This window comes from Ananas comosus, unplaced genomic scaffold, assembly GCF_001540865.1.
Source record: "Ananas comosus cultivar F153 unplaced genomic scaffold, ASM154086v1, whole genome shotgun sequence".
Classification (NCBI taxonomy): domain Eukaryota; kingdom Viridiplantae; phylum Streptophyta; class Magnoliopsida; order Poales; family Bromeliaceae; genus Ananas; species Ananas comosus.
Genome location: NW_017890812.1, coordinates 1 through 14626, shown reverse-complemented (window position 1 = coordinate 14626; position 14626 = coordinate 1). Strand labels below are relative to the sequence as shown.

At 38.5% G+C, this 14626-nt stretch overlaps 1 protein-coding gene across 2 annotated transcripts; it reads right to left on the bottom strand.

Annotated features, from left to right (window-relative positions):
- Nucleotides 1-1365: 1365 nt before the first annotated feature.
- Nucleotides 1366-12839, bottom strand: LOC109704279 (DUF21 domain-containing protein At1g55930, chloroplastic-like). 2 transcript variants are annotated; one of them, XM_020225044.1, is made up of 14 exons: nt 12206-12839; nt 11342-11439; nt 11140-11233; nt 10613-10695; nt 10421-10519; nt 9262-9343; nt 8686-8825; nt 8530-8608; nt 8363-8426; nt 8000-8091; nt 6558-6623; nt 5227-5343; nt 4492-4671; nt 1366-3356 (listed from the first exon to the last, which is right to left on the bottom strand). In XM_020225044.1, the coding sequence occupies exons 1-14, from the start codon at nt 12758-12760 to the stop codon at nt 3066-3068; spliced, it is 2040 nt and encodes a 679-aa protein (XP_020080633.1). In that variant the 5' UTR covers nt 12761-12839; the 3' UTR covers nt 1366-3065. The 2 variants fall into 2 exon arrangements, with proteins under 2 accessions (XP_020080633.1, XP_020080634.1); XM_020225045.1 differs by lacking the exon at nt 1366-3356 and adding an exon at nt 3814-4074.
- Between the last annotated feature and the right edge of the window lie 1787 nt (nt 12840-14626).

Below are 14626 nucleotides of genomic sequence, written 5' to 3'. Positions count from 1 at the left end.
TGTCCTAAATTAACTATCTCCCGCACTGAATATCTGGTCTGCATAAGGCTGTTATTCTTGAGAGGAAAGGAGAGAGGACACGGTAGAAATAAGGGACCGAAAAGAAAAGAAAAAAAAAAAAAAAATCCTATGCGCGGTCAATTGAATTTTAGCCGCGATGGCAAGAAGCTTAGCTATAAAAAGCAGCTGCTCACCAGATTATCTCCAGTTTAACATTCTTACCAAGATAGTACTTAAGAACCCTGCTTGCCAAGACGTAAGATTGTTTATCCTTTTATAATTTGAAGCTGGACAAAGCTCATATAATGTAAGCTAATTCATCTTTAGCAACAAGTTGCGCATTCAGATCTTAATCTTGAAGAGTTCTTTTTAGCTAAACCAAACTTTAAGCTATAAGAGGTTTTTTGGGTCAATTTAAGCTTATCGAGGCTCTGCAGGTCTGTCGTTGGTTTCGGCTCTACCATAGGTCTTGTCCATTTTGCTGGTGTTGCTGTTGACTATGCCTATCTCTGAAAATAGATGACAACAGAAGCTAAACAGTAAAACTTGTAGTACTTATATATTAATGTAAATTATGAGATAGTAATTTTTACGTATAACAGTGAGAACTAGTTACTTTTGCCCACATTCTACTCTTCCCTACTTCTCAATGTGGACATGACATTGCTATTGTAACAATGAGCCGGTGACTAACTCTTTAGCTCGAAACGTGTCACGAGAAAAGCACACGCAATTTGTGTCGAATTGTGACACAACTCCCCGAATTGCCACATGACTCTAGTACGCAGTGATATCCATTTAAAGACGGGCATGACGGAGATGACTAAACCTGGCGATCAGTTTACCGTTCAGGTCATGGTTGAGGTGAAACCGAGACCTCTCTACGGAGGGAACACAGAGAGGTGTACTGCTTAGTATCTGTTTGTGCTCGCGCCACATGCATATTGAAGGTTGCATTCATATCACTGTACTACATTTTTAATTGCGTGCAGTGAAGGGTTTGAATCATTTACTTGAATGTACATCACTTGACTCACGTATTGGAAGCCACTCAGGGCTACAAATAAAACAGTATAGATTATGTTTCCTATTCCTAGGTTGTGGTTGGTCAAAAAAAGCCATATCGAGGAACTCAAATAAGGTTGTATTAACATAAGGCAATCAACAATGCCACGCCCAAAAATTCTATACACGCCATGTACTAGAGGTCACATCTGCTTCCTAAATCTCGGTCGGCCACAGAATGTCGGAAGTCATAATATCTGTCCCACAATGATGATAATTATGATAATAATAATAATAATAATAATAATAATGTAGAGCAGTACCACACTTATCCAATTGGTTGTGTTTACCTCTGCATGATTAGTTTAAGGCAGCCTCCATTAGTCAGACAGTACAGTACAAACAAGTGGCCAAATCTAGAGGCGTTATCTCTTGAGATTGGCGGAGAGGCATAAAAGAAGCAAAGGAATAGAGGCCGGGTATGGACGGAAAAGGGCCACTAACTTGCTCGTCTTTCGCAGCCCACAATGGCATTGGCGCATCAAAAGCCATTTGCATGCCGCACGCCATTTGCATCCACCCAAGCCAGGACAAAAAAAAGTGGGAACTAGGCTAGTCTAGAAATCAAAAAAAGAAGAGAAGGAAAAAAAAAAAGAAAAAAAAAACAGAAAAAAAGAAATGATGAGAGGAGGAATAAGTTAACCAACCAAAAGTCCCCAGCGTCCACCACGAACCCACCGTTGTCATCTCACGTTTCCCAAGGCAGCCACAGAGGAATAGAAGAGAGAGGGCATAGAAAGATTTGGTGAGATTGTGGACGGGCCGGAGGGGGTGGACCACCGAGCCTACTGGATTTTAGGCTCGGTAGTCAGTCAGTCAGTCAGTCAGTCAGCACAGTAGACTGCTGTCGGGCAATCCAGGCCATCCAAGTCCAAATGAGCGGCCGCTAGGAAAAGCACAAGACGCTAATTGCATCTAACGCTCCGAGCCGACGCAGGGAGCAGGGCGAGGGGGGACACCGGCGCAGCCCTTTATTCCCCCGCTAAAATAACCACCAAGAGCTACGGCCACAAGCCTCGTTTGGACTGTCCCTCCCACCCTTATTCTCCCACGAGCGGCAACTTACTTGTTAGATAGCCACAAAAGTTTCTCCCTCCTCGGACTCGGTACCACACCGGCCGGTCACTCCCATTCCCCCTTCCTCATCTTTCACTCTCCCTCTCTCTCCCTCTCTCTCTCTGTCCACTGTCCACTGTCCACTGTCCACTGTCCCCACTCCCTCTTTTACGTCAAAGGCAGGCGAATCAATCAAACTGCGCAAGACAGTGTAGGATAAAAGCAAGAAGACAAAAATACACCCCTATCCCTTTATTTTCGAATACCCACAGCCACCCTTCGACGGGCAGGCTACCACCACTGCTGCTGTGCGCATGCATTTCTCACACTATATACCTCAGCCCATGCACCTACCTCATTCGGAGGCGGGGCGCCATCTGCGAGAAGGGGCGATGGCGAGGGAGAGCAACGACTCCACCGCCATCCACTCCTCCATCGCCTTGTTGCGAGAGAGGTTCAGACAGCTGCAGAGGATCAAAGAGATGAGAGAAGAAAAGGAGCTACTGCGATTAATAACGCTCGCGAAAGCCGAACAACCGAGACCCCTTGCGAGTACAACTACTCCCTACCACAAGCCCACATGGTTCTTCCACCCTGAATTACTACACCCTTCAAGACCCCTACGCCACCCTACACCCTACCTTCACCTCGACTCTCATGGCGGCAGATACCCAAGCGTCCGCTGCTTTGAGGACAAATCGCTCTCGTGGGCGGATAAGGCCAACATGCATGCACCCACGTATTCCAACGAGGCAGTCGACGTAGACACTTCCCTTCACCTGTAGAAGAAATGTTTGCAATGTCCGTCCACCGGCCTTCCATATGTTCTGCCTTCTTGAGCATTCCGATCTTTTACGGTCACTCAAACCCTTTTTTCGGTCTACGTTTTCTTTTTGTGTGGTGTACCAAGAAATGGAATGGAAAGAGTTGGAGGCGTAGTGTGCTTATTGTCCGGTATTACAACGGTGGTCATCCGTTTTCTCATCAGTAGCATGGCTGGCAGGGTCTTTTAGGTTGCCATGAGCTATTAGTAACTCAGTTGAGCATTCATCTTGCGATTCCTCTGCGGTCTCTCCATCGTCAAGCCAGTCTGGATCGGTCTCCGTCTTCTTCTTCCTTTTGATCACTTTGGTGGAGACCAAACGGTTCGTCCCCTTATTCTCCATGTCTACACATTCACTGCTTATTGGTTTAAACCAAACTTTGTTCACCTTCCTTTCATTAGCTTCCAATATCTGCATGTAAAAGCACACAGCAAATGAGTTGTACGAGAAACCTCAAGAGGGTAGCTCAAGTTAAAACTCGAGTCTCCCGTCAATGCATGATATGTAATTTCTTATCAGAATGTTTCCATGGAATATTTCAACTACCGGATGAAATTCTATATGGAAATGGCATAGCCTTTTATCTACAAAAATGACGTGAAAATAGGACTGCAGCTCGTGGAAATAATAGATAAAATGAGAAAGAGCCTATCAGTTACAGTAGTCTATAACACGGCCAATCAGAGAACAAGAATCCAGTGATTTCACAAAAGAACCGTAGAAACATGCCAAAGCATCATAGTTTAGTACACAAAACAATCAAACAAAGCGGAGTTCAAAACATCTTGATGTATACTCTATAAGATCTATGAAAGTAAGAGATTATTACTGAATCACACGACATGTGTATGCATTTATATATTTACATGTTAGCTGCATCTATAATTATGCAATATCAATTTCTTTGCAGTTAGTCTAATTATACAATATCATGCGAGCGTCAAACAGCTAATAGTGTCGAAAAAACATAGGAATGTGGCACAATAATTGACAAATAAAGCTACAAGACATTACTGGGGCTTGTAACCAAGATTGGTAGCAGAATGTATCCCCCCCTAGAGCTGGGGCCGTGACATTTTGGGCCAGCATAATCAATGGGCCTGGCCAGTTATTTCAAATGGGAGTTCATCTGCTTGATGCCCACCAGTTAAATATTCTTGTTAGGTACAAAAAGTAGAATCAAACTTAATGAGATTTCAAGAATCATCACAACTAGCTTCTTTTTTTTTTTTCTTTTTTTTTTTTTGAGAAAAGGTAGCTTGCTACCGCTTCATTCATTAAGACAACTAGCAATATTGAGTATCACTTCATAGAATGCCTAGAAAAATGTTCGAAGTCAGACATGCTTGTTCTTTATGTATGGTCAGGTGACAATTAAATGAAGCTTCCATGCTTTGCTTAAACAATAAATTTCGTAAGAGAAGCCTAACAATAATTTCATCACAAGTAACACAGTATTTGATCAAATGTAAGAACTACAATAAGATGCTATACAATATGCTGCGGGATATTTATAATTAATTAAATGCTTCTTTCCAAAATTTACCTCCAGTTCAAAAGCTTGATGCTTTTCCTTCTCATCTTGATGATCTGATGCTTGCTCAGCGTATTCAGTATTCTCTTCTTGGTTTGCCTTCTCAAGTACCATTACGATCTTTCCACCTTCCTCTGGTATATATCCAAAAGACTCGCAGACAAAACCAGATACAGTCTCATATTGATGACCCTAGATGAAAGAGTAGATATGTTTAGGCAGGGCTCTAAAAGTGCAAACAAAATTTCTTAACTAGTAGAGCACAATGAAAATGAACGGGTGCCAAAGTATGATAAAATAAAAAACGACTCAAGCTGATATAACAACAGCCAAATTTACTGAAACAAACTTCAACCTGCTGTCAAACAGAGTTCTCCTTCCTCTGAAGGATACGTTTTTAATTTATGCTCTATCTCCTCTCCTCATGACTTTCAAGGTTGAGTCTATCTTTTATCTAATGTAATGCAATAGGAAGCTCATAAGAACAGACTAAACCAGAGGTTTGAGAATCTTACATACTACCGTCTTAGGTGTGCCTATGTACACACTCATCCTTCCAAGTAGAAAATAGATATACTGTGCCCCAAAAGTCCTAATTACCAGAAGTAGATAATTTACATGTATCTTTAATCCCTGGCAACTAATAGGTTTGGCGTCTCTAATCTATATAGGAAAACTAAGAACACAAACGAGAGGGAAAAAAAGGGTTGACTACAAAGAAAATAACTATCTTATAGCATTACAAACCTCTGGTATTTTGATATTCAGCTCTTCGGAAAGCTGATCAATTGATGTATTTGCATCGACATCAAATGTCCCATCCTCCCGCATCACTATATAACCTGTTTTCTTCTGGATCTCCTCCTATACATAATTAAATGAAGAAGAAATTACAAGAGGAAATAAATATATAGTAATAATGGAGAACACTCAAGTATTACTGCTATTATGTCCATCATATCTCTGCTTGCCCACTAAGTAAACTTAAATTGCTGTTTTACTAAAGGTTCCATGCTGATTTTACTTGGCACAAAGTTCCAGAATATGCACTTCGACAAGAAGAATCAAGATATGAGTATACAATCGACCGTCACTAATGAAAGTGGCAAGAGGCTTGATGGCCGGTACTCGAGGTCCCAAGTTTAAAGTCTAGTTGCTTTACATTTTCAGTTAAATTCATTTCTAGAAAACATGAATGGTGCAGGAGCATGCTACCATTCTCTTAAAAATAAATATATATGCATATATGAGTATACAACCTAAGTACATCAGAGCTGCTAGAATGACATTCACCACGTGCTGTGACCCACAGAATAATAAGCATCCACATGTACAAGTAATAATAACTACGCGGACAGCATTAGTTAACACAAACAAGAATGCTAGCAGACATCAACTTTCTACCAACTGCTTGGGAGTATATATTTGACATGCTTGTTTCAGCCTTATGTAGTTTCCATCTTTGAAGTTCTCCATCTGTGGCACTTTTAGATTCTATCTACAGAGGAGGAATAATAAAGACATAAACCAAGAAGATTTCATATGTATTTTACCACATTTTCAACCGCCAGTTCAACAATGAGGTCCATGGCATTTGTAAAAATAAAATGAAAATACAAGCTCGACCAGTTCTAAATGTTCACTGTATGAGGAATGTCCTTATTTCAACTTTGTTTCGTTAACACTGATTCTAACTTCGTTCTTTTTTATCAGCAGACCATAAAGAAAAACCATAAAAATCTTAAAAAGAATGATCACACAAGAAATATGTGGGATGGTGTCCATCAAGCGCACAAATTTCAGAAGGGGAAAGCGACACGTCAACATGAAAAATTTTATATCATGCAAGCCAGAAAATGTAAGTACCACTACACTAATTAAGAGCAAGAAATTTCATGCGTAAAAGATAACAATTGGTTACCAACCATCATTATTGATATTCCACTAGAGTGAAGATGGATGCAAACCAAAATAAAATTTTGATCAGGTGGAAAATGTGAAATCAGCGAAATGAGATACAATCATAAATAATAGTGCCAAATTGTCAAATCAAGTGAGGTTTCAGACGTTATCTCTACCTTTGAGTCATTCTCATCAAATATTTCACCAACAATTTCTTCAACAACATCTTCCAATGTCACAATCTGTTCCACCAGAAGCTCCGCAGGTCAGCGAGAACTGATATCAAACATAACGGGGGTACAAATATACAGAAAATGAGAAATTTTACAGATCATGCAGAGGTAGTGCATTTGGCATGGTAGAACTGTGGGATCAATCAGGACTTAAAATACACATCATGAGATGCAACTGGAGGACGTCAAAATGTTGGAACTTATTTAGACAGAGTTGACTAAGGTTTAAACTTAAAAATTGTTATGCATTCTGAATCATTTTCATGTAATTCTCGAAAGTCAAAAAAAGAAATAAAGAAAGGAGAATGTTTAGGAGTTTGCAATAAGGAGCTGAAAGTCCTAACTATTTAGGAATATCAAAATCTGAGTTGTGTTAAGGTTTTATCTAGGCCAGAAGTCCCTTTTCTGTTTCAAACTCTGCCTTTTGGTAATAATAGGTGAGATGAGAGTATCATTACATCACATGTACATGTCTTTGATTTGGATTCAGTAAATAAGTGTCTATAGGAAGTGGCAAAACTTGTATAACAACAGAAAACTATTAGGCTATCGATCATGGGTTTATGTTTTCTTCAAATATTCTCTTCTCCGAATATTCCCCTAATCCCTTCTGATATCCACTGTGAACTAAATTATTGATATAACACTTCGCTTTCGCAATCTCTAATTAGTTTCGATTTGATCTTTATCTCAGAGCACCTCTAGCATCACCCATCATTTCCCAGCTTACATTAAAAAGCCAATAACAAGTAAAGACAGCATTGGCTCCTCTCATACTACAAAACTTAAACAGATAAAACGGCTTTTCAACAGGATTTTTAACTAAGCTTGGCTTTGGAATTAAATCGATCTAAGGTTATGAGTCACTGAGCTAGAAAATCAAGTTTCGAATAGCATGCAAGTCTTCCCAAGACTTTGATTGAAGGATATTGAAATAATTTTGAAACATTTATGTCCAGACACGAGAAGACTTGCTACATAATTTCTTAAAAAGCACCTGCAAATGTCTCCAGAAGAAGATACGCATACTCAATTGGTGCAAGGATGTTACATTATTAAGTCAGATATCATATAATACACCTCAGTAAGGTCAGAGGTTTCAAGTGTCTCCGTGATATTTGTAGAATTCAGAAGTGGAGAAACATGACGACCAACAAAGCACCACATATAATGTGTGATGCTCGAGAAAAAATTGAAATGAAGCTGCATAAGTGAAAAGCATGTCAATAAACATGAAGCAGATCAACAGTCAATTAAATACAAAGAGAAGAAAATGTAAACACAATGGTTCTCATGTATAAGGTTCCCAATTATGGGTGATTTTGCATTTAAATAGCAATGCCTAAGAATTTGGTTTGGCAAAATTAAGATGGATATATACATACACCAACAGTTCCACCATATTCATTCAGGACAACAGCCATGTGAACCTGCCTGATGCGAAACTCTCTCAGAAGGTTCCAGACAGACATTGAATCTGCAAGTTATTTGATAGAAAAGTTCCATTCTCATTCTTTATCCATCGACTTAATATAGGAGAAGAAAACCACAGCATAAGAAAAAAATATTGCAGATGTATAGGTAAGAAGGAACCAATAAGATTTTAGAAATTAAAGGGTCAAAAAAGGCACAATTCTCACTTATTATTCTGTACAAATAAATGTTAAATCATTAGCTACAGATATCAGCAGTTAGTTCAGTGAATCATCCACAAAACTCAAAAGGAACAATCTGTGGACTTAAATTACCTGGCACAAAGTATGTTGGCTTGTGTGCAATCTCTTTCACAGTGACTTCTTTTAACTTCTCGACCTTCAAAAGTTAATAAACAATTAGTTACCCAAAATAATAATAATATAAATGAATTCTAGTATAAAACAAGTAAATGAAAAAAAAACTGCAAGTTAGAATAAACCTTTTCAACAAATTCAAGCATGTCCATTGCATATGCAATTCCAACTATATTATCAATCCGTTCCTCAAACACAGGTACTCTAGAAACGAACCATGAAATTATAAGGATAAGACATAAAATCAAATGTGATTGACAGCAGAATCATACAAAAAGTACCTGGAGTACTGATGAGTTTCCCACAAGTTTTGGAAATCAATCAGTGTTGCACTAGCATCAATTGCAACTACATCCACCAAAGGCGTCATTACTTCCCTCACATGTGTATCTTTAATCTCCAGCACATTTTCAATCATGTCCTGTTGAAAGAGTAAAAGCATTTAAAGTATGACTAGCCACAGTTCACTATGAAATGTAACATGTAGACTACATGCAAAAGACATGCATATAAATCATAATATAATAAATGAAAGTTGTCAGAAATCCGACCGCTGCCATCTATAGAGTGCACAAGAACAAGAATAGAGCCTTTATTTATTTAAATTGACTAAAAGATTCCACCAACCATCTATATTTATAGCATTGTACCCAAATAACTAGAGTCCACTCATCTCAAAGACCGAAAGAGTAGTTATAAACACAGTTATAGATGAAAATAAATGCAATGTCTGTGAAAACCATTAAAGCAGAAGCAAGACTAACATATGAATTCAGTCTCCTATTTCTATGAAGAGAGGATCTGGAACCTAAACAGTGTAAGTAGATAGGATAGAATATGCTAGTACAGTTTTTCACCTGTTCTTCTTCTTCTATTGCCCCACTCAGCTCTGCTCCTCGTAACATCAATTTTAGTTCATCTTCAGTGACATATGGTTCACTACACGGACAAACAGGAATATTAAAGGATATAATAGATGAGATTTGCTCTACATCTTCCTATTTACAATCTGCCCATCCAGATAGGTAGTTTTAGAACCCTTTAGTACCCTGCATTGTGAAGTTTTATATAACAAGCAGAAATGGATTAAAAGAACACATGTTAGAGTTTATCATTAATAGTATAGTATTATCTTACAATTTGAAATAAAGAACCAGGTAATGTACTTGTGTACTGTACAGTGAATGTGGTAAACAAGCCAAAAGAGTACTGTACAATTTTCTCAGGATGGTGTTAAGAGCAGTTCACTTTTGTATACTAACACCAGCGTAAATGTATATTAAATAGTGGCATGTGATTTCATGTCGCCCGAATGAGTTAGAAATTGCATTCTGATGTCTATCAAAATGCCTTAAATCCTAACTCTCCCCTACATGAACATATTCCCTCTAGAACAGTGTTTGTCTATGACCTGTAAAGTAACAATTAATTCCCTACTTAATCATCAAAGAAAAATACAGGCGTGCTATAGAAGTATTGTATAGAATGACTGCAAGAAGAACATAGGCATTTAAGAAGAAGATCAATATAAAATGCAATCAAATATAGTCTAATTTCTCAAGATATCAGAAGTTCACTAGTTAGTATTACCAAGGATTTAAGTGCCGTGGCACGGGATCGTGCCAAAAACTTGCTGGTACGGTACGGCACAGTGCGTGCCGGGCCGGGCCGATGCGTGCCGGTCATAAAAAAATTCATGTGCGCCGACACATAATTCCATGAAATATTTATTTTCTTTGGCAACAAAATGTTCTAACTATTTATCATGTATTTTTATCAAATCTTTTGAATTTTATTCAAAAAATTACTTACAAATTTAAAAAATAGAGGATTTTGAACTGCGCCATCGGCACGAGGGTTGTATCGTGCCGGTATCTTGTTGGCACGGTACGGCACGGTAGATACGGCCCGTGCCGATAGGCACTCAAAATCCTTGAGTATTACCACAAAGTGGGAAAAAGATGTAATAAGGAAAACAACTATAATTTCAGTCAGGCTGTTGAACTTGCGACCTACCTTCTACCTTTTAGACCCAGCATCTTCAGCATTCCCATTGACAGGAAAGTGACAACTCTCCCAACAGGATACAGTACCACCGAAAGCCATGCAACCGGCCTGACCTAATTGTATCAGATGCAATACTTTAGAAACCGTAAGAAACAAAATATATAACAGCATAGTTTCACTTCTCACATAGGTTAGTCTCACCTTACAACAAATCGAGCAACTTCTGTAGCATTGTGAACAGCTACACTTTTTGGTGTAATTTCCGTTAGGAGTAAAATAGCAACCTGATAAATTTAGATGGAAAAAAAAAAAAAAAAATTAGCTGTCCTGCAGGGGTGCTCTCAGAACCACTTGACATAGCAATAGAGCTTTTATTAGCAGCACGTTAAATAAACGAATTGTAATTAGCATAACTCTCCAAAATCATATTTGTCAAGAGATCTTTCCTTTCCTAGTGTGTAGTCTCAAAATCATCTTTCCAATGTCTAAGGGCCCTTAGAGATAGTAGAATAATAAAACATTATACTGCAAGTCCATGAGATTTTTCTGAACAGTGAACATTGAAATTATGAGTGTAGTACAGTATTAGCGGAATCGCATAGTATACAAATATAAATAAAAGAACTCATACAGTGCAGTTAGATATCAAAGCTACAATACGTTAATCAGACATGGGGACAGTTGATATATAAATCTAAATTCCATTACAAGAAGAGATAAGGCCCTACAGTCATGACACCAGTAGCTGCACTAACACCTGCTTCACCAAAAATAGCTGTTGCTGCTTCTGTGACAAGCGCTGTCGCAGCAATATTGACCACACTGAGGATAGATTTAAAAAAAAAAACAGCATGCCATCAGTGGAAACACTAAGAGAACTGAGTAGCGGATATTTGATCATGAAGACGAATAAATGCATCTAAACAATACGTTGTGCCAATAAGAATTGTAGTCAGGAATCGAGTGACATCACTACGAAGCATTCTGAAGACACCATTCTCAGGCTCTTTTTCAGCCAGCTCTGAAACCTGATCAAGAGAGAACACTGTTAAATCTTACCAAAAAGAAAAGAAAAGAAAAGGAAAAAAAAAAAAGGACAAAAGAACAAATTCCATTCACCAAAAATTTATCCATATCTAGAGATAACAGAAAAAGTAAACACTAAAGATCCCCGATAAATTCGGATACAACAATTTTATTCACTAGTTATTACATGATGTGCAGACTAAAAGGTACTTACGCAATCCTACGAAGGAAACTCCCTAGAAAATTTAATATGCCCTTTTGGCATTGTTAGATTAAGTCGTCACAGATCATCCAACATTTCCCCATTGAAACTCTTATTACAGAGTTTGCCAGAATGCAAAATTAACTAAAGGAGAAATTCTGAAAGAACTAGGAATGTTTGCAATATGCTATCAACTTAGATACAAGCGTAATTAACATTTGATTAGGAAAAAACCGCTCCAAGGTTCGGCCAAAGCAAAGGCAAGCCCATAAAAGTTATGCGATTGGGCAGATCTAGCTACAAGTGAAGTGGTGTCAGGAGGCCATTGCGGCATGATCAAACTCGCAACCATGCACGCAGCACCCTAACTACACCAGACTAAGATAGCGAAGTTAAGTGGAATGGTGATTAAACGCCATAGGCAGGGCGGAATAATTCAGACGGTTAGAGCAACCAAATTGCAGCTCAGTAAAATGCGAAATTATCGTACGCAACTATGCAATCGCGTAGAATATCATCGAAGGAAGAACTGGGGGGTTAGGCCTGGAATTCGTATCGTTACATACCTTCCACGGCCACAGCGTGGTAATCGATGTCTCTGCCATGGAGAAGAACGCAGAGAGACCCAGCAGAGCGGCCAGAATGAAGCCCTGCTCCTTTAGAACCTGCAGGATCTGCACTATCTTGGGCCATGCCCCGCCGAGAGCCGCTCCCCCCGACCTCAACACCGCGAGCCCACCATTCGCAGCTCCGCCGACCGCCAGAGCACTCCGCCGCGTCGACAGCAGCAGCACACACGCAACCGCAGCAGCTACGAACCCACCAGTTCCGGAGATGCCCGCCCTCCTCCGATCGTTGGCATCGGACCGCGCGAGCGAGTCGGCGCCCGCATCGCCTTCGCGCGAGCACGAAATAATCGCGCGGCACTTCGCCGCGAGCGCCCCGGCGGGGAATTGAGCGCCGAATCGACGAGCGCGCAGGCACTCCGACGCGAGGACGAAGGGAAATCCCGACGGTCGTCGAGGGAGGAGGAACGGATGGACGGGGCTGGGGGACTCGGTCGGAGCTCGGGGGAATCGCAGGAGAAGAGCGTAGGAGGAGAGGGAGCTGCTCAAAGCCATATTTCGTCTGGTCGATGGCTCTGCAGCAGCAGCAGCAGCTAGCTAGCCAGTTGGTTTTCCGCAGGCTTTCCAATCTTAAGTAAAGTTTTACTCTCTTTTATATATATAAATATAATATAATATAATATAATATAATATAGAGAGAGAGAGAGAGAGAGAGAGCTAGGCTTATATACTATCAGAACTACGTAGGTCTTCGTGCCATCAAATTATTTAATGGTGCGGCTTGCAAATCGATGATCGGCTCCGTTTGACTTGATCTGCACTATTGAAAGTATTTAGAAACTAAATTTCATAATTTTTCGGCATCATTTACCAATCAAACAAATAGTCTAAAAATGAACGGCTAAAAATAAAAATCTCATAAAAAATAATGATAAAGACTTGAATTTAAAATCAGAAATACTAATCTTACTCTAAATAGTAAAAAAAAAATTCATACAAATTTTATTAGATTTTGATTGTTTTATATTGTTAAATTCACAAATGCATCACATCTACTATTAAAATTGTCAAATTTGGGACATTTTGATCACTAGTCAAATAATGTCGAAAAATTATGAAATTTAGTTTCCAAATACTTTTAATAGTGTAGATCAAGTTTAACGGAGTCGATCGTCTATTTGGAAGCCATATCATTGAATATATAATTTGATAGCACGGCCTCCGTGCTATCGATAGTATATCAGTCTAGCTATATATATATATATATATAGTTGAGCTAGTATACTATCGATAGTAAACGAGCCGTATTATTACCGATTTGTTTTCGATGATAGAACTTCCAAATTGACGATCAGCTCTGTTAAATATGATCTAAATCATTTAAACTACCTAGAAATCAAATTTCACGCACTTTTGATATTGTTCTTTTATTCATCAAGTGAACAGAAAAATGAATGACTAAAATTAAATACTCTTTAAAATATGATGATAGGAGTTTTGTAATCAAGATCAAGAGTATAGATCTTATTTTAAATAGTTTAAAGAATTTTCTAACAAAAATTTAATTGATTTGGATATCTTTACGCCGTTAAATGAGAAAACGCTTATTATCGACCATTAAAATTACAATTTTTGAAATCCTTTAATCATTAGGCAAATGATGTCGAAAAGACTTGAAATTTGATTTCTAAACATTTCAAGTGGTATAGATCATGTTCAACGGAGCCGATTGTCAATTTGGAAGCTCTATCATCGAAAATAAATCGGTAGTAAAACGGCTCATTTACTATCGATAGTATTCTAGCAAAACTCTATTTATATATGTATATATAGAGTGCGGCTAGAATGTTTATGGAAGCACGGAGGCCTCCGTGCTTTCAAGTTGTTTTCGATGTTGGGACTTTCGAATTAACGATCGGCTCCGTTAGATTTGATCTAGAATATTTGAAGTACCTAGAAAATAAATTTTGCGATTTTTCGACATCATTTGCCTAGTGATCGAAGGGGCTCAAAATCAACGGCTAAAAATAAAAATCTCACAAAATATGATGATATGACATTAAAAATTTAGATCAAAGATATTGATCTTATTTTATATAGTATAAAGAATTTTCTATCAAAATTTTACTTGATTTGGATATTTCTACACCGTTAAAGTTGCAAACGGCTCATCACGACCATTAAAATTATCGAATTTTGAGCCCCTTCGATCGCTAGGCAAATGATATTGAAAAATCACGAAATTTATTTTCTAAATATTTCAAATTCTCTAGATCAAGTTTAACGAAAGCTGTTCGTCGATTCGAAAGTCCCAACATCGAAAACGACTTGGAAAACACGGAAGGGTTCCGTGCTTCCAGAAGCATACCAGCCTCACTCTATATATATATATATATATATGTATATATATATATGTATATA